Source organism: Ascaphus truei, assembly GCF_040206685.1.
Source record: "Ascaphus truei isolate aAscTru1 chromosome 12 unlocalized genomic scaffold, aAscTru1.hap1 SUPER_12_unloc_8, whole genome shotgun sequence".
In the NCBI taxonomy this organism is placed as follows: Eukaryota; Metazoa; Chordata; class Amphibia; order Anura; family Ascaphidae; genus Ascaphus; species Ascaphus truei.
In genome coordinates this window covers 413,472-432,052 of record NW_027453844.1, presented here as the reverse complement: position 1 = coordinate 432,052, position 18,581 = coordinate 413,472, and the positions used below count along the sequence as shown (strand labels likewise).

At 51.8% G+C, this 18,581-nt stretch overlaps 1 protein-coding gene across 1 annotated transcript; it reads right to left on the bottom strand.

Annotated features, from left to right (window-relative positions):
- Nucleotides 1-7,408: 7,408 nt before the first annotated feature.
- Nucleotides 7,409-7,804, bottom strand: LOC142473885 (histone H2A type 1-like). The gene has a single exon (XM_075580826.1). It carries the CDS (start codon nucleotides 7,802-7,804, stop codon nucleotides 7,409-7,411), a length of 396 nt encoding a protein of 131 aa, XP_075436941.1.
- Between the last annotated feature and the right edge of the window lie 10,777 nt (nucleotides 7,805-18,581).

Here is an 18,581-nt window from a genome sequence, read left to right as displayed (position 1 = left end):
CCTCTATGGGTGCCATGTCCGTGGACCACTCAATCTGTTTCATAAGGGCTGGGAGGGGGAGATACTTATGCTTTGGTGCTACATTACGTGGTGGGGCTCAGGGACCAGATAGAGGAACACATGGGGTTGGCACAGGCTAAACTTGAGGCAGCTCAGATCAGGCAATAGCGCTGGTATGATAGGAGTTTCCGTAGTAGAGAATTAATCCCAGGGCAGCAGGTGCTTGTTCTGAAGCCCACTTGGCAGAACAAGCTACTTGCCGCCTGGGCGGGCCCGTACACGGTTCACCGGCGGGTGCATGAGTGTAATTATGTGGTAAACCAGGATCCAGAGGCAGGTAGGCACATAACATACCATATCAATATGCTAAAGGAGTATCACAAGAGCGGGTCGGAGGTGTTTGCTATTTGTAGCCCGCTTCTGGGTGATCCGGCAAGCCAGGCTCTGCCTGATCTCCTGGGAGAAACCCGGCAGGGAGGCTTAGTGGAGCAGGTGGAGATGGGTCCCCAACTCGCGGTTCCCAAGCTGGTGCGAGAGATGCTAGAGCAGTACCAGGTAATGTTTACAGATAATCAGGGCATTACCCATCTAACCGATCACCCGGTCAACACCGGGGATCATTGGCCACTCCTCAAGAAGTGTAATGGATCTCTGCGGAGGTTAAGTGGAGCATTAAGGGGGAGGTTGAGGAGATGATGGCATTAGGGGTAATTTCTCGTGCTCAGTGTCCTTGGGCTTCCCCGGTATTCGTGGTGCCAAGGAGGGTGGGACCACTTGGTTCTGTGTAAAATAACGTCAGCTTAATACTCAGACCGTGGCAAATGCCTATCCTTTGTCCCACATGGATGAGCTCTTAGATGAGCTCATCGGGGCCAGGTATCTGGCCACCATGAATCTGTACAGATTCCATTGACCCAGCAGGCGTAGGAAAGGTCGGCTTTCAACATCCTTGGCTTGTAAGAATTTTTGGTCATGTCATTTGCGATGAAGAAAACGCCGGCCATGTTCTAGCGCCTTGTCAACCGGTTGCTGGAAGGGATTAAGGGCTATGTTAGGGCTTATCTGGACGACTTAACCATTTGTATTAATGACTGGGACACTCATCTGGTTAATGTAGCAGCAGTCCTAGATAGGATCAGGGAGGCTGGCCTGACACTAAAGCCATCCAAGTGCCAAGTCGGCATGGTGGGGTTATTGTACCGCAGCTACCGGGTAGGCCGGGGACATCTCAAGCCTGAGCCCACGAAAGTTGTGTCAATAGTGGACTGGCCAGTCCCCCACACTATAAAGCAGGTAATCACTTTTATAAGTACCACCTGCTACTATAGAGTGTTTTTGCCCCAGTATAGTGCCCTGGCTCAAGCCATGACTGATTTAACAAAGAAGATGCTGTTGGTGCTAGTTGCCTGGTCTCCTGAGTGTGGGCAGCGTTACAGGCTTTCAAAGATGCTCTAGCCAGTGCTCTGATCCTGGTGGTCCTCGATAACATCAAGCGATTCTTGGTGCAAAGGACGCGTAGGGTGGATTATTCTCTGGCAGAGACATTTTGGCTTCCTTCCCTGTTAGCCCTTCCACCTCCCTCCGTGGCCTTGGCTGTCTGAGCCCTTAGCACTTGCGTGCGTCCCTCCCCTGTTCCGGCTCACAGCGGTGACGTCATTGACTATCGCGAGACCTCTGGTCTGCGTGACTGTCCTAGTGAGTCCTTCGGCGGCACTGAGTTTGGGCGGCTTTCTACCCAAGAGCTGACCCGCGTTTGAGGACAGTTGTGGCGGCTGGTGGCGTGGAGCCACAGGAGTTGTGCTTCCCAGCGGTGCAGAGTCTCTAGGCGGTCCAGCTGTATCATCCTCCCTCCAGGCCCCGGAGTGTTAAGTGTGATTGAGCTACAGGCGTATACATATCAGGAAACAAAAGAAAACAGCGCACAACGCCAAATAGTGAAGCAAATTCAACAATATATTATAGAATTAAAAAGGGGGTAATATATCTGCGTACATGAAAAAAGTTGGTAAAAGGCATGTAGTGTGTATCACACTGTTTACCACTCGGCAGCTGTTAGCTGTAGATTCAGGTGCTTGCTTCCCTCTGCTGCTGCAGCTCAGTTGATTCTGGGGCAGGACGTCAGTCTTTTCACTCCCAAGGGGATTTCCCTTCATGCAGCCAGGTTGAGCTGAGCCACCCCTGCGAAAAAATGCTGAGCCACCCCTGCGTTTACAGCTGCAGACGCCATTATCCCCAACACGGTTATGTGGCACTTATTATTTAATGTATAATTATCTCACTGTGGGAGTTGTGGTTTAATTTTTTATAAATTTTTTATCACTAAATTGATGGTATAGTCACTGCACTGTATATATTTATACATTTAAACTTTATAGGTAGTTAGGTAGTAGCGCACAGTTTTGTTTTTTGTGTATACATATCAGCATTGCTGTAAGTAGGGTCTCAATTTTAGCCCCACTGGATGCCATCACTTCATTAGTGGTTTCTGCCCAACTAGCACGTTTGTTGTTTTATATTTACTTTTTAATCATTGTATTAAACTGCTGTCTTATTTTGCATACTATATCAGTGATTTGTTGTTTGTATTTAGTTGCACTATGATCTTTTTTTTTTTCTTTTTTTCTCGTTCATGTTGTCGTCTTACATGTCTGTTTGTCTGAGATTACATTGAGGACACTTCCATGGAACTCATCCCAGCCTTTTGAATCGGACTATATTTGGTCAGATTTTTATTTCCTTTAGGCGCCGGTTTATCTGTTTTTACTGTGTTTTCTGGTTTGTGTCACCTATTTTTCCTGGCTGCCTTCACCTCAATATTTAGGGGTGTATGTATATTTATTAGTTGTCTAATTGTCACTAATTTTTTATTTTCATTGCATTAGCGCTGTTCCCACTGCCCTTCCCCTTAGGCTTTCAAAGATGCTCGAGCCAGTGCTCTGATCCTGGTTGTCCTCGATAACATCAAGCGATTTTTGGTGCAAACCAATGCTTCAACTTATGGCATCAGTGCTGTGCTAAGCTAGGTAGGTGAGGATTGCAGCGAGGATACGTTCACCTACCTAAGCTGCAAGCTGTTGCCTTGGGAGTTCACCTATGCCACAATCGAGAAAGAGGGTCTCAACAATGTGTGGGTTCTCAAGAAGTTATAGGTCATGTTTACGGGAAGCCTTTCACTGTGATCACTGATCGCAACCCCCTTAGCTTGTTGCAGCGGGTGTAAGGTGAAAATGGGAAGTTGGTGTGACCTCCAGGAGTTTAATTTTACCATTCAACACAAAAAAGTGCAATGAGCACAGCAACGCCAATAGTCATTCCCAGCATGATTATCCCAGCCCCGATAAACGGACTTCCAGGGTCTTCAGCCTTGGAGAGACACCTGATGGGTTAGCTTTCCCAGAGCCTTCATCTTAAAGGGGGATATTTGATGGTATGGGGAAGCCTACCTCACATAATAAAGATGAAGCCCGGCTGGATACCCCAAAACTTTGTGTAATAGCAACCTCGGTGAGGCTCGTTTGGCCTGTGTATAATGTATTTTGTGTAACCTCTTCCAGAAAAGAGCTAATCACTGTGTAATCTCTAGAAGGGGGAAAACAGTAGGAATTGGGAACAGGGATTGTATCGGTAAAAAAAAGGCACTTTTGTGCCCTGTAGTAGTACAGTATGTTCCCCATACATTTAGTAAGGCAGCCAGCACTGCCTTTTGTTTTGCTAGCATTTCGGAGAAAAGCTGCTTTGTGACAGAAGGTGGGGTCGGTGTGAGTATGAGGACAATGGTGAGCAGGGAAGGGATGGTAATCAGGTCCGGGGAAATGGTTCTCGTTGGTGCAAATACTTTTTTCACCTGAGAGGCTGAGGTGCCTACCCAGCGGGATGTATGGGGCTGGCTAGTTCAACCGTTGCCGGGTCTGAGTCCCATAGGCACAATTTCCATTGGCTATTTCAAATTTCCCACTCGCTAGACCCTCCCTACTCGAGGGGCGGTCAAGAGTGACTAAGCCGGCCCCCTCCTCTGATTTGTACAGCCGGACAAGACAACGTCCTCCGATTAGCTGGTTGCCCCTGCTCCATGAAAAGTATAGGAGCCCGAGAGCTATGTAAGGGGAGAAGCCGATCAGAGTACCAGACACGTTTTGAAGCTGATCGGACAGGCAACTGGCGGGATTTTAAATAGTGCTATTGGGACAATAGCACTGAGAAGGAGCTGTACAGGGCAAATCTACTGAAGCAGTCCCCTGCACCTAGTTGAGGCTAGATTCTTCTCCCTCAGACCCCAGTTGGCGAAGTGTGTTAAAAAATCTGGTCTCCCGTGACAGGCTTCTTCCCCAAGCTGCGTGGGAAAGATATGGAAGCCTATCAAGCAATGGTTTGGGAGGATGCTGGTGACTACCAGGTGGTAAAAGCACTGCTCTGGCCTCAGTATGAGATCACGCCCGAGACTTACTGGACCCAGTTTCATGCCATGCACAAGGGGTCCAAGGATTTGCACACTGACTCTGTGGCCCGGTCAGCCCATCATGCAAAGAGGTGAGTAACTGTGTGTTCAGTGAGTACCTTCAATGTATTCCTTAACCTAATCGTGAAGGAGCAATTTGTACTCAAACGTTTCCCGGAGGTGAGTGAATGCATTATGGATGGCAAACCATCAATGGCTCAGCAAACTGCCAAGATTACGGATGAGTTCGTGGCGGCTCGACTCCTATTCTGGCAACAACCCCAACCGAGTGTTCCAGTTCCTGGCCACCAACCTCCTCGGCACACATAAACCCCAAGGTCCGATGCATCTTTGTGGAGCTGCCCAGTGCCCCCTAGTTCCAGAACCCGACCACCAAGTTTACCCATAAGTGGCAATGCTTTGGTTTCAACAGGGCGTGCCACCCGAGGGTGGATTGCCCCACTGCACTTTGAACCGATCCACCTGCGATGGGAACCACAACCCAGCTCCTCATATAAACGCCAGGGTAAGTCACATTCCCATGCTCGAGCAATAGCAGGTGACCAACCATATCACCCAGGCAACCCAGGTCCCAGTCTCCGAGGCTGCCGAGATTGCTGCCTGTGCTGCAACACAAAGAGGAGCCACCATTGGGCTAGAGCAGATCATTGTGCGGTTGAAATATTTGTGCCCTTATACCATCAGCACTATGATGGTGGCCAGCCAGTTGGACCCTGGCACGGTCATAACTCTTGTCAAACCTGATATGTTTGGGCCAGAGCATCTGCCACCTGTCCGATGGTGCCCCTAAGTCCCTGCAGGTGGCCCGTGTTTTCATCGATTAGGGCATGGCCCAGAGCATCCGTAATGGCAGAGACCTCCCAGGCCATAACACCAACATGTTGTTGGGAACTGATTAGGGCAATTTTATGTGCCACTAATAGGGGTAGAGTGTGTCCGTCGAGTGTGCCCTATTGTGGGAGCGAAACATGTTAGTGTGTTTCTCTGGTTGCCAATAACTATGTTTTTACCACACCCTCTTCATCTGTTCCTGCTCGTGGTGCAACGCTATCCTTGGCTCTTTGCCAAATTTATTTCCCATTGTGGCTGTGACCTGCTGTCAGACTTGAGACCTTGCCACCTCTGACACTATGTTTGTTCAGGGTCCCAAGAATGAAACCATCACTCCCCGGACATTGGAGTTCATCCCTTGGATGTCCTGGAGGAGACCAGTAAAGTAAGCTGGGTGTAACCTGACCAAACTGACAACCCTATCCCTGCCAGTATGACTAGGGCCAATGAGCCAGAGCACAGTCGGCAGTTCTGCAATACCTTGCTGTCAGATCAGAGCTTAGACGGCATGTGGCAGCACGCTGCCCAACCGGTCATTGAGTCCAGATCCGATTGGCTTGTGAGTGCCGCCAGCTCCCATACAGGGAACAGAGCCCTGGGACTCCGGACTGACCATGGACGGGGGTATTAAAACATTTAATACGTAATGTGTTGGGGCTCAGAATAAACTGGTGCACGCTTTGTAGAGAGTATTTTCATTGCTGCCACATTTAGCTACAACTGATTGTGTGTTAAGTGCACAATTTTTTTTTCTATAATGAACAGGGACCTGAGACTCTGGTAAATAATTACATATTTTGCCTAAATTATCCAGTGATGTACGCACATAGATGGGATTGCAATTGAGTAATGGGTTAATATAAACATAATGAAAGTACTTTGTGCAGGAGAAAGGTGAGTTGGCTAGAGTAGCCGTGTGTATTAACCCTGGTTGCATATCACATGCTCACTTGTGTGCAGTCCGTGACAGAGAGTATATGGGCCACATGCTCACAGATGGACCGTACATGACATTGCTGTTCCTCAGATTTAAAAAAAAAAAAGAAAAAAAAAATGACACAAGGGACAGGTTCTGTAATTTTTAGTTTATAGCACAGAGTATATTAGTGGTACAAAAAAAAATTCTGATTATTGTTCTTGCTCATAAAGGAATTAATTTGATAAATTGTACCTCCAAAAAACTTGTGCTGTTTATTTCGAAGACCAGATGCTGTAATTATGTGTTCTGCCTTTTGGTTATTGAATTTTTCTATACCATTATGCTATTTTATTTTCTAACATGTCAACATTAATTATATTATGACTTGATTTTGCATGTTCGAGGGCAATCTGTAAACAACGTTGGTTGAATAAAATTATTTTTTTAAATTGTTCTTGCATCAATGTTACTCACTTGTCTTTAATGATACATTATATACATTTTCAGTATAATAAACCTTCATGGCTTGCGAATTTGTGTCCGATATAAAAACAGGTTTTAGCCTTTACAAGCAAGTAATGAAGATACCGATTTCTAATCCAACAGCGCCACCGTGTGGTAAATTGTTTCAAGCACAGACTCCTAATACCAACACGTTGCGCCTTTTGTATAATCACAAACAGAAACAAACACTACTTTATAGTGTATTAGCCATGCTGCACTACTTTGTTTTAATTTATTTAGCGATGAACTAGAAACAGTTTTTTTTTGTTTAGCTTTATAGTTATGGTTCCAGCAAACTAAATGCACTTTAATCAGTTCATCAATTTTATGGGATTTTTCCCTTAAAATCATCATGTCGGTAATTAAAGTTCACCCCCAAGTTATATATACAGTAGGTGCCTTTATGGTATTAAATATTGATTTGCTTTCTGCAGTGTCGTATCAAACGCAGTACTGTTTCTAATGACAGAACTGACACCTCCACATACAAGGACTTAATTATACATTACTTTACAAATGAAGAGAACTATTATCATAAACAATGAAAGTGACTTAGAATGGAGATAGAAATATAATAAAAACATGTCCTGCAGGAAATGTGAAATACTATAACGCTTTTTTGATGCTGTGGGTGGCTCTGAAAAGAGCCTTTGTGTTGGGTATGTGGGGATCTCTGCTCCTGGTCTCGGGGGTGAAGCTCACTTGCTGCTCTTGGCCGGTTTGTGGCTCTCGGTTTTCTTGGGCAGTAGCACGGCCTGGATGTTGGGCAGGACACCCCCCTGAGCGATGGTGACCCCTCCGAGCAGCCTGTTCAGCTCCTCGTCGTTCCGCACAGCGAGCTGCAGGTGCCGGGGGATGATGCGGGACTTCTTATTGTCCCGAGCAGCGTTACCGGCCAACTCCAGGATCTCAGCGGTCAGATACTCCAGCACTGCGGCCAAATAGACCGGGGCTCCGGCCCCCACACGCTGAGCATAATTTCCCTTCCGAAGCAGCCTGTGCACACGGCCGACTGGGAACTGCAGCCCAGCCCGAGATGAGCGCGTCTTGGCCTTAGCGCGAGTTTTCCCGCCTTGTTTGCCTCTTCCAGACATCGTGTATCACTCAGACAGCAGCTCGGGTAACAGGAGAAGTGACAAACCCCGCCCCCTGTGCCCTTATTTATACACTCAGACAGCAGCTGAACTCCTCTGTGATTGGTCAGTTTTGAAAACAGCCAATCAGTTCCATAATCCTGTAACCACCAATCATGTAATTTGAATGAAAACTGATGATGTCATAAACGGTCACATGATAAAGTCAGCCAATAGAAGAACAGAATGCTGGGGCTGCTACTTTGCATAGGACTCCTATAAATAGAGCTGCTGGGGGTTTAGGTGACATTGATTCAGATTGATTGAACTGACCGGAGAGGCTGATGACTCCTCGAGTGGGTCACTTCCAATCACAGCGCCCGCCGCCGACACCACTTTCCGGAGTTTCAGTCGGGGATGTATTGACTGGCCCGTTTGGAGAGCCGCTGTTGCCACGTGGGGGAGAGCCGCTGCTGCCACGTGGGGGAGAGCCGCCGCTGCCACGTGGGTCATTGCCCATCGCTTTGCTTTATAGCTTTATTGCACTGTATGCTGAGTTCTGTGTGCAGTACTGAGCCCAGAGCTGTGACTTGCTGTGACCCCCGGCCTTGCCCCCCCCCCTGCCTAGTGCTGTGCCCCCCCCCCCTGTTTAGTGCAGTGCCCCCCCTGTTTAGTGCAGTGCCCCCCCCTGTGCTCTGTGCCCCCCCCTGTGCTCTGTGCCCCCCCCGTGCTCTGTGCCCCCCCCAGTGCTCAGTGCCCCCCCCTGTGCGCTGTGCTGCGCCCCCCTGTGCTCTGTGTTGTGCCCCCCCCGCGCTCTGTGCTGTGCCCCCCTGTGCTCTGTGCTGTGCCCCCCTGTGCTCTCTGCTCCCCCCTGCGCTCTGCTGTGCCCCCCCCTGCGCTCTGTGCTGTGCCCCCCCCTGCGCTCTGTGCTGTGCCCCCCCTGCGCTCTGTGCTGTGCCCCCCCTGCGCTCTGTGCTGTGCCCCACTGCGCTCTGTGCTGTGCCCCCCCTGCGCTCTGTGCTGTGCCCCCCCTGCGCTCTGTGCTGTGCCCCCCCTGCGCTCTGTGCTGTGCCCCCCCTGCGCTCTTTGCTGTGCCCCCCCTGCGCTCTGCTGTGCCCCCCCTGCGCTCTGTGCTGTGCCCCCCCTGAACTTGGTGCCGTGCCCCCCCCTGCGCCGTGTGCTCTTGCTCCCTGCGTGCGTGCTTTGGGCCGTGTGCTCACCGCCGTGCGTGTGTGTGGCTCTGATTTGGGCCGTGTGCCCGCCGCCGTGCGGGTGCGTGGCTCTGATTTGGGCTGTGTGCTCGCCGCCGTGCGGGTGCGTGGCTCTGACTTGTGCCGTGTGCTCGCCGCCGTGTGCGTGGCTCTGATTTGTGCAGAGTGCTCGCCGCCGTGCGTGTGGCTCTGATTTGTGCCGTGTGCCCGCCGCCGTGCGGGTGCGTGGCTCTGGTCTGCGCCTTATTATGGCAGAGGCAAATGTGCCACCTATGGAGACTGCAATACATGATGCTGCAGAAGACATGGACTACACTTTAGTGAAGAAGAGAGGGCGAGCAAACTCTGATAGCTCCAATGGTTCTTCCCCTCCATCGGTAGCAAAGACAAAGATGCAGAAGCACAAGGAAGACCAAGGCATCAAAACATCAAACCGCTTCGAGCCACTTGCTAATGCCGATGACTGCTCAGGGCCCAGGTGCAACGATGAAGAGACTGCACTCCCACCCAAAAAGATTCGCATACCACCGGTAATGGTTAGGAATATGAAGACCCACAAGGACCTTGTCGACATCCTCACCGAGCACTGCACTTCCCCGTTTGTAGTTAAACCACGGGCGAACCACGCAAAGATCACTACCACAACTGTGGACGACTACCGGAGCTTAACGGACTGCTTTGCAAAGCAGGGCATAGAATACTACACTTTCCCACTGACGCGCCTAAAGCCCCAGAAATTTGTAATTCGCGGCTTACCAGCAAACGCCTCCGTGGGGGAGATTTCCCACGACCTCGCGGAACATGGACTTCCAGTCAAGAGCGTAGCCCAATTGACATCCCCGGTGGACAAGACCAAGAAGTTCCCTTTGTTTATTGTCACACTGGCAGAAACCCCGGAGAGCCAGCCTGCAGATCTTACCAAGATTACCAAGCTCTGTAGCTGTGTGGTAACCACAGAAGCGCCAAAGGGCAGAAAAGGCCCAACCATGTGTTTCAACTGCCAACGGCTCGGGCATACCTCTGCATTCTGCCACCAGAAGCCACGCTGTGTGTGTTGTGGAGAGAACCACAACTCCAAGGAATGCCCACGAGATAGGAAGAAGGAGCCGGCGACATGTGCAAACTGCAAAGGCCCACACCCGGCAAGCTACCGTGGTTGCCCGTACCTCACAAAAGCAAAGCAAGAGGCACGGGAAAAGCGGACACCCCACCTGATGGAGCAGGCACCAAGGAAGACACCCACTACTCAATACCAGCTTCCCCGCCTGGCGCCGGAGAGACAGAGGACCACAGAACACCTGATCCCAGACCAAGGCACGGCATCCACCCAGAGGATGCAAAACCCAGACGGACAGACCTACGCGGAAACTCTCAGGACACCATCCACCAACCCCGTTGAGGCGGCCAACCCGGACCCCGCAGGCGGAACCGCAAGCCCAACAAACTGGCTAGAGATCATCCTTAAAATAGCGAGCGCTATTGCGAGAATGGATATTCACCCCATTGTGACAATGATAGCGAATCTCATCCCGGCCCTTCTCAGGAGCACAGAAACTAACCACCATGGCAGCAACATCTAAACGCAGTTCTGTCATCGTGATGTGGAATGCAAATGGTATCAGCAAGAAGACAGATGAACTCCTTCACCTGATGGAATCGAGGAATGTATGCGCAGCTCTGCTCTCGGAGACCCACCTTCAAGGAAACCAAAAACTAAGCCTGGCGAACCACAGGGTATACCGTACCGACCGGGCAACAGGAGCCAGAGGTGGTGGGACGGCTGTGATTGTTAACACACGGGTCAGCCATAATGAGATTGCACTACCACCCCTCCGGAGTATTGAAGCCACTGGAGTACAGGTAAAGACTGCAACAGGACCACTGCGACTAATTGCCACCTACTGCCCCCCTAAGGTGAAGCTACATTTGGGAGACTTGGAAGCTCTGCTGGACTCCACTGTCCCAACCATCATCGGGGGAGACCTAAATGCCAAACACCGGTGCTGGAACTCAAGGACAGCAAACTCCAGAGGACAAGCTCTTCTTGCTTACTCAAAGGAGAGTGACTTTGTAGTGGCTGGCCCTACAGAACCCACCCACTACCCAGGCACTGCAAGCCACACACCGGATGTCCTGGACATTGTCTTACTGAAGAACGTGAAACATTCTGTCCAGTTGGAAACCCTGGCGGAACTGACCTCAGACCACAACCCAGTTACCATTACTGTTGGCGACGAGATGGAAACCCACCAGCAAACACCCAGGTACAACTTCACCAGGGCGAACTGGAGCCTGTACAAAGAAGAGTTGAGCAACATCACAAACCCCCGCCCCTTGGACACCAACGGAGACATTGATGATGCTGTTAACACCTTTACTACCGCAGTCCAACATGCAATAGAGCACAGCGTCCCGAAACAGATGCCCAAACGCTGCTCCATCTACGACCTACCGAGCGGGATCAAGCAAGCGATTGCTGAGAAAAACAGGGCCCGACGCCAATGGCAGAAGTTCCGCACACCTGACCTTCTGGTAAAGTACAACTCACTTGCCAAACTACTGCGACAGCAAATCAGCCAACACCGGGGGGAGAGGTGGGAGGCCGCAGCAGCCAAGCTGAAGGAATCCGACAACTCTGTTTGGAGAATGACCCGACGCCTGACCGGGAAGAAGGAGCCTAATCCACCGATCCAGGGCCAGACCCACCTGGCATGTAGCAACAAGGACAAGGCAGAGGTTCTCGCTGACACACTGGAGACAACTTTTAGGCCTAACCAAGCCAGCAAAATAGCACGGGAAGTTGAGCAAGGAGTTAACAGGCATCTTACCGAGCACCTACCAGAGACCGAAGCGGAAACCCTGAAGGATGCACCAGGACTGAGATAATGCAACTTGCAGAAAAGCTGGCAAATGGCAAAGCACCAGGAAGTGACGGAATTACCAACCTGGCCATCAAGAAGCTTCCGCCGGCAGCCATGGAATGCCTTGCAGAAATCTTCAATGCATGCATGCGGCTCCAGCACTTTCCTCAATCCTGGAAGGAAGCCAAGGTCATTGTATTTCCAAAGCCTGGAAAACCACGGAGGGATCCTGCAAACTACCGTCCGATAAGCCTGCTCTCTGGACTGTCGAAACTCCTGGAGAAAGTTATTCTTACGCGCCTCCGCCACTTTGCCTCTGGTAAAAACATTCTACTAAAGGAGCAATTTGGATTCCGGAAGGACCACTCAACCAACCATCAGCTGCTGCGAGTCGTTGACATAATAAGCCATGGATTTAACATCCACAAATCAACTGGAGTTGTCTTCTTGGACGTGGCCAAAGCATTTGACAGAGTTTGGCATGAAGGACTACTGCACAAAATGATCAACCTGAAATTCCCAAACTACCTGATTAAGCTGACTGCAAGCTACTTGCGGGAGCGCACATTCCACGTGGCTGTGCGGGAAGAGCTCTCAACAACACGCCCCATCCGCGCTGGCGTGCCACAGGGATCAGTCCTGGGACCTTTCCTTTTCAACCTCTTCATGAATGACATCCCCACAGACCTCCACAAGACTCAACTGGCACTCTACGCAGACGATGTGGCAGTCATCTCCCAGTCCTTCAGAGAGAAAGAAGTAGCTAAGAATATCCAGAAAGCACTAGACATGCTATCAACATGGTACAGCGACTGGCAAGTAGGACTGAACTCCAGCAAGACTACAGCTACACTGTTTACCAAAAAGAGGATCAAGGCACACCCGCCAATCACCCTCAACGGAGAGGCTGTCAAATGGGAGCCAAACAGCTCTTACCTAGGTGTAATCCTAGATAGCAAACTAAGCTGGAGAAACCACATTGAGAAGATTCAACAGAAGGCAACAACCAAGCTGGCAGCACTGTACCCTCTGCTGAAGACAAGGACCATGCCCATCAAGAGCAAAGTCAATGTGATCAAGGCGATCATTAGACCCACAATGACATACGCCTCCCCGGTGTGGAGTGGTTGCCACCAACATCAAAGATCATCTCTCCAAAAATTACAGAACAAGGCGCTGCGGATTGCGTCCAACGCTCCACTTCCTACAAGAATAGCAGACCTTCATAGGGAACTGGGTATCGAGATGTTAGATGAACATCTAAAGAAGCTCAACAAGAAATTCTACAAGGAACTGGACCAGAACTCAAACCCACTGATCAAGAAGCTTGCTGCGATCTCTGCAAACCCATTTGACCGCTACCCACGACCCATCACAGCGCTGAACCTGTGAAACCAACTCAACTGTGGCAAGTAACACAGATCAAGAAGCTTCCTAAAGAGTGCGACAATACACTCAACAAGAGAACTTGGAGTAATGAGGCTCAAGCCTCGGTATCCAATATCACCACTGACAGATTTAATCTGTCAGTCAGAACAGAACGGTCAGGTTTAGGTGACATTGATTCAGATTGATTGAACTGACCGGAGAGGCTGATGACTCCTCGAGTGGGTCACTTCCAATCACAGCGCCCGCCGCCGACACCACTTTCCGGAGTTTCAGTCGGGGATGTATTGACTGGCCCGTTTGGAGAGCCGCTGCTGCCACGTGGGGGAGAGCCGCTGCTGCCACGTGGGGGAGAGCCGCCGCTGCCACGTGGGTCATTGCCCATCGCTTTGCTTTATAGCTTTATTGCACTGTATGCTGAGTTCTGTGTGCAGTACTGAGCCCAGAGCTGTGACTTGCTGTGACCCCCGGCCTTGCCCCCCCCCCTGCCTAGTGCTGTGCCCCCCCCCCCCTGTTTAGTGCAGTGCCCCCCCTGTTTAGTGCAGTGCCCCCCCCTGTGCTCTGTGCCCCCCCCTGTGCTCTGTGCCCCCCCCGTGCTCTGTGCCCCCCCCAGTGCTCAGTGCCCCCCCCTGTGCGCTGTGCTGCGCCCCCCTGTGCTCTGTGTTGTGCCCCCCCCCGCGCTCTGTGCTGTGCCCCCCTGTGCTCTGTGCTGTGCCCCCCTGTGCTCTCTGCTCCCCCCTGCGCTCTGCTGTGCCCCCCCCTGCGCTCTGTGCTGTGCCCCCCCCTGCGCTCTGTGCTGTGCCCCCCCTGCGCTCTGTGCTGTGCCCCCCTGTGCTCTGTGCTGTGCCCCCCTGTGCTCTCTGCTCCCCCCTGCGCTCTGCTGTGCCCCCCCCTGCGCTCTGTGCTGTGCCCCCCCCCTGCGCTCTGTGCTGTGCCCCCCCTGCGCTCTGTGCTGTGCCCCCCCTGCACTCTGTGCTGTGCCCCACTGCGCTCTGTGCTGTGCCCCCCCTGCGCTCTGTGCTGTGCCCCCCCTGCGCTCTGTGCTGTGCCCCCCCTGCGCTCTGTGCTGTGCCCCCCCTGCGCTCTTTGCTGTGCCCCCCCTGCGCTCTGCTGTGCCCCCCCTGCGCTCTGTGCTGTGCCCCCCCTGAACTTGGTGCCGTGCCCCCCCCTGCGCCGTGTGCTCTTGCTCCCTGCGTGCGTGCTTTGGGCCGTGTGCTCACCGCCGTGCGTGTGTGTGGCTCTGATTTGGGCCGTGTGCCCGCCGCCGTGCGGGTGCGTGGCTCTGATTTGGGCTGTGTGCTCGCCGCCGTGCGGGTGCGTGGCTCTGACTTGTGCCGTGTGCTCGCCGCCGTGTGCGTGGCTCTGATTTGTGCAGAGTGCTCGCCGCCGTGCGTGTGGCTCTGATTTGTGCCGTGTGCCCGCCGCCGTGCGGGTGCGTGGCTCTGGTCTGCGCCTTATTATGGCAGAGGCAAATGTGCCACCTATGGAGACTGCAATACATGATGCTGCAGAAGACATGGACTACACTTTAGTGAAGAAGAGAGGGCGAGCAAACTCTGATAGCTCCAATGGTTCTTCCCCTCCATCGGTAGCAAAGACAAAGATGCAGAAGCACAAGGAAGACCAAGGCATCAAAACATCAAACCGCTTCGAGCCACTTGCTAATGCCGATGACTGCTCAGGGCCCAGGTGCAACGATGAAGAGACTGCACTCCCACCCAAAAAGATTCGCATACCACCGGTAATGGTTAGGAATATGAAGACCCACAAGGACCTTGTCGACATCCTCACCGAGCACTGCACTTCCCCGTTTGTAGTTAAACCACGGGCGAACCACGCAAAGATCACTACCACAACTGTGGACGACTACCGGAGCTTAACGGACTGCTTTGCAAAGCAGGGCATAGAATACTACACTTTCCCACTGACGCGCCTAAAGCCCCAGAAATTTGTAATTCGCGGCTTACCAGCAAACGCCTCCGTGGGGGAGATTTCCCACGACCTCGCGGAACATGGACTTCCAGTCAAGAGCGTAGCCCAATTGACATCCCCGGTGGACAAGACCAAGAAGTTCCCTTTGTTTATTGTCACACTGGCAGAAACCCCGGAGAGCCAGCCTGCAGATCTTACCAAGATTACCAAGCTCTGTAGCTGTGTGGTAACCACAGAAGCGCCAAAGGGCAGAAAAGGCCCAACCATGTGTTTCAACTGCCAACGGCTCGGGCATACCTCTGCATTCTGCCACCAGAAGCCACGCTGTGTGTGTTGTGGAGAGAACCACAACTCCAAGGAATGCCCACGAGATAGGAAGAAGGAGCCGGCGACATGTGCAAACTGCAAAGGCCCACACCCGGCAAGCTACCGTGGTTGCCCGTACCTCACAAAAGCAAAGCAAGAGGCACGGGAAAAGCGGACACCCCACCTGATGGAGCAGGCACCAAGGAAGACACCCACTACTCAATACCAGCTTCCCCGCCTGGCGCCGGAGAGACAGAGGACCACAGAACACCTGATCCCAGACCAAGGCACGGCATCCACCCAGAGGATGCAAAACCCAGACGGACAGACCTACGCGGAAACTCTCAGGACACCATCCACCAACCCCGTTGAGGCGGCCAACCCGGACCCCGCAGGCGGAACCGCAAGCCCAACAAACTGGCTAGAGATCATCCTTAAAATAGCGAGCGCTATTGCGAGAATGGATATTCACCCCATTGTGACAATGATAGCGAATCTCATCCCGGCCCTTCTCAGGAGCACAGAAACTAACCACCATGGCAGCAACATCTAAACGCAGTTCTGTCATCGTGATGTGGAATGCAAATGGTATCAGCAAGAAGACAGATGAACTCCTTCACCTGATGGAATCGAGGAATGTATGCGCAGCTCTGCTCTCGGAGACCCACCTTCAAGGAAACCAAAAACTAAGCCTGGCGAACCACAGGGTATACCGTACCGACCGGGCAACAGGAGCCAGAGGTGGTGGGACGGCTGTGATTGTTAACACACGGGTCAGCCATAATGAGATTGCACTACCACCCCTCCGGAGTATTGAAGCCACTGGAGTACAGGTAAAGACTGCAACAGGACCACTGCGACTAATTGCCACCTACTGCCCCCCTAAGGTGAAGCTACATTTGGGAGACTTGGAAGCTCTGCTGGACTCCACTGTCCCAACCATCATCGGGGGAGACCTAAATGCCAAACACCGGTGCTGGAACTCAAGGACAGCAAACTCCAGAGGACAAGCTCTTCTTGCTTACTCAAAGGAGAGTGACTTTGTAGTGGCTGGCCCTACAGAACCCACCCACTACCCAGGCACTGCAAGCCACACACCGGATGTCCTGGACATTGTCTTACTGAAGAACGTGAAACATTCTGTCCAGTTGGAAACCCTGGCGGAACTGACCTCAGACCACAACCCAGTTACCATTACTGTTGGCGACGAGATGGAAACCCACCAGCAAACACCCAGGTACAACTTCACCAGGGCGAACTGGAGCCTGTACAAAGAAGAGTTGAGCAACATCACAAACCCCCGCCCCTTGGACACCAACGGAGACATTGATGATGCTGTTAACACCTTTACTACCGCAGTCCAACATGCAATAGAGCACAGCGTCCCAAAACAGATGCCCAAACGCTGCTCCATCTACGACCTACCGAGCGGGATCAAGCAAGCGATTGCTGAGAAAAACAGGGCCCGACGCCAGTGGCAGAAGTTCCGCACACCTGACCTTCTGGTAAAGTACAACGCACTTGCCAGACTACTGCGACAGCAAATCAGCCAACACCGGGGGGAGCGGTGGGAGGCCGCAGCAGCCAAGCTGAAGGAATCCGACAACTCTGTTTGGAGAATGACCCGACGCCTGACCGGGAAGAAGGAGCCTAATCCACCTATCCAGGGCCAGACCCACCTGGCATGTAGCAACAAGGACAAGGCAGAGGTTCTCGCTGACACACTGGAGACAACTTTTAGGCCTAACCAAGCCAGCAAAATAGCACGGGAAGTTGAGCAAGGAGTTAACAGGCATCTTACCGAGCACCTACCAGAGACCGAAGCGGAAACCCTTGAAGGATGCACCAGGACTGAGATAACGCAACTTGCAGAAAAGCTGGCAAATGGCAAAGCACCAGGAAGTGACGGAATTACCAACCTGGCCATCAAGAAGCTTCCGCCGGCAGCCATGGAATGCCTCACAGAAATCTTCAATGCATGCATGCGGCTCCAGCACTTTCCTCAATCCTGGAAGGAAGCCAAGGTCATTGTATTTCCAAAGCCTGGAAAACCACGGAGGGATCCTGCAAACTACCGTCCGATAAGCCTGCTCTCTGGACTGTCGAAACTCCTGGAGAAAGTTATTCTTACGCGCCTCCGCCACTTTGCCTCTGGTAAAAACATTCTACTAAAGGAGCAATTTGGATTCCGGAAGGACCACTCAACCAACCATCAGCTGCTGCGAGTCGTTGACATAATAAGCCATGGGTTCAACATCCACAAATCAACTGGAGTTGTCTTCTTGGACGTGGCCAAAGCATTTGACAGAGTTTGGCATGAAGGACTACTGCACAAAATGATCAACCTGAAATTCCCAAACTACCTGATTAAGCTGACTGCAAGCTACTTGCGGGAGCGCACATTCCACGTGGCTGTGCGAGAAGAGCTCTCAACAACACGCCCCATCCGCGCTGGCGTGCCACAGGGATCAGTCCTGGGACCTTTCCTTTTCAACCTCTTCATGAATGACATCCCCACAGACCTCCACAAGACTCAACTGGCACTCTACGCAGACGATGTGGCAGTCATCTCCCAGTCCTTCAGAGAGAAAGAAGTAGCTAAGAACATCCAGAAAGCACTAGACATGCTATCAACATGGTACAGCGACTGGCAAGTAGGACTGAACTCCAGCAAGACTACAGCTACACTGTTTACCAAAAAGAGGATCAAGGCACACCCGCCAATCACCCTCAACGGAGAGGCTGTCAAATGGGAGCCAAACAGCTCTTACCTAGGTGTAATCCTAGATAGCAAACTAAGCTGGAGAAACCACATTGAGAAGATTCAACAGAAGGCAACAACCAAGCTGGCAGCACTGTACCCTCTGCTGAAGACAAGGACCATGCCCATCAAGAGCAAAGTCAATGTGATCAAGGCGATCATTAGACCCACAATGACATACGCCTCCCCGGTGTGGAGTGGTTGCCACCAACATCAAAGATCATCTCTCCAAAAATTACAGAACAAGGCGCTGCGGATTGCGTCCAACGCTCCACTTCCTACAAGAATAGCAGACCTTCATAGGGAACTGGGTATCGAGATGTTAGATGAACATCTAAAGA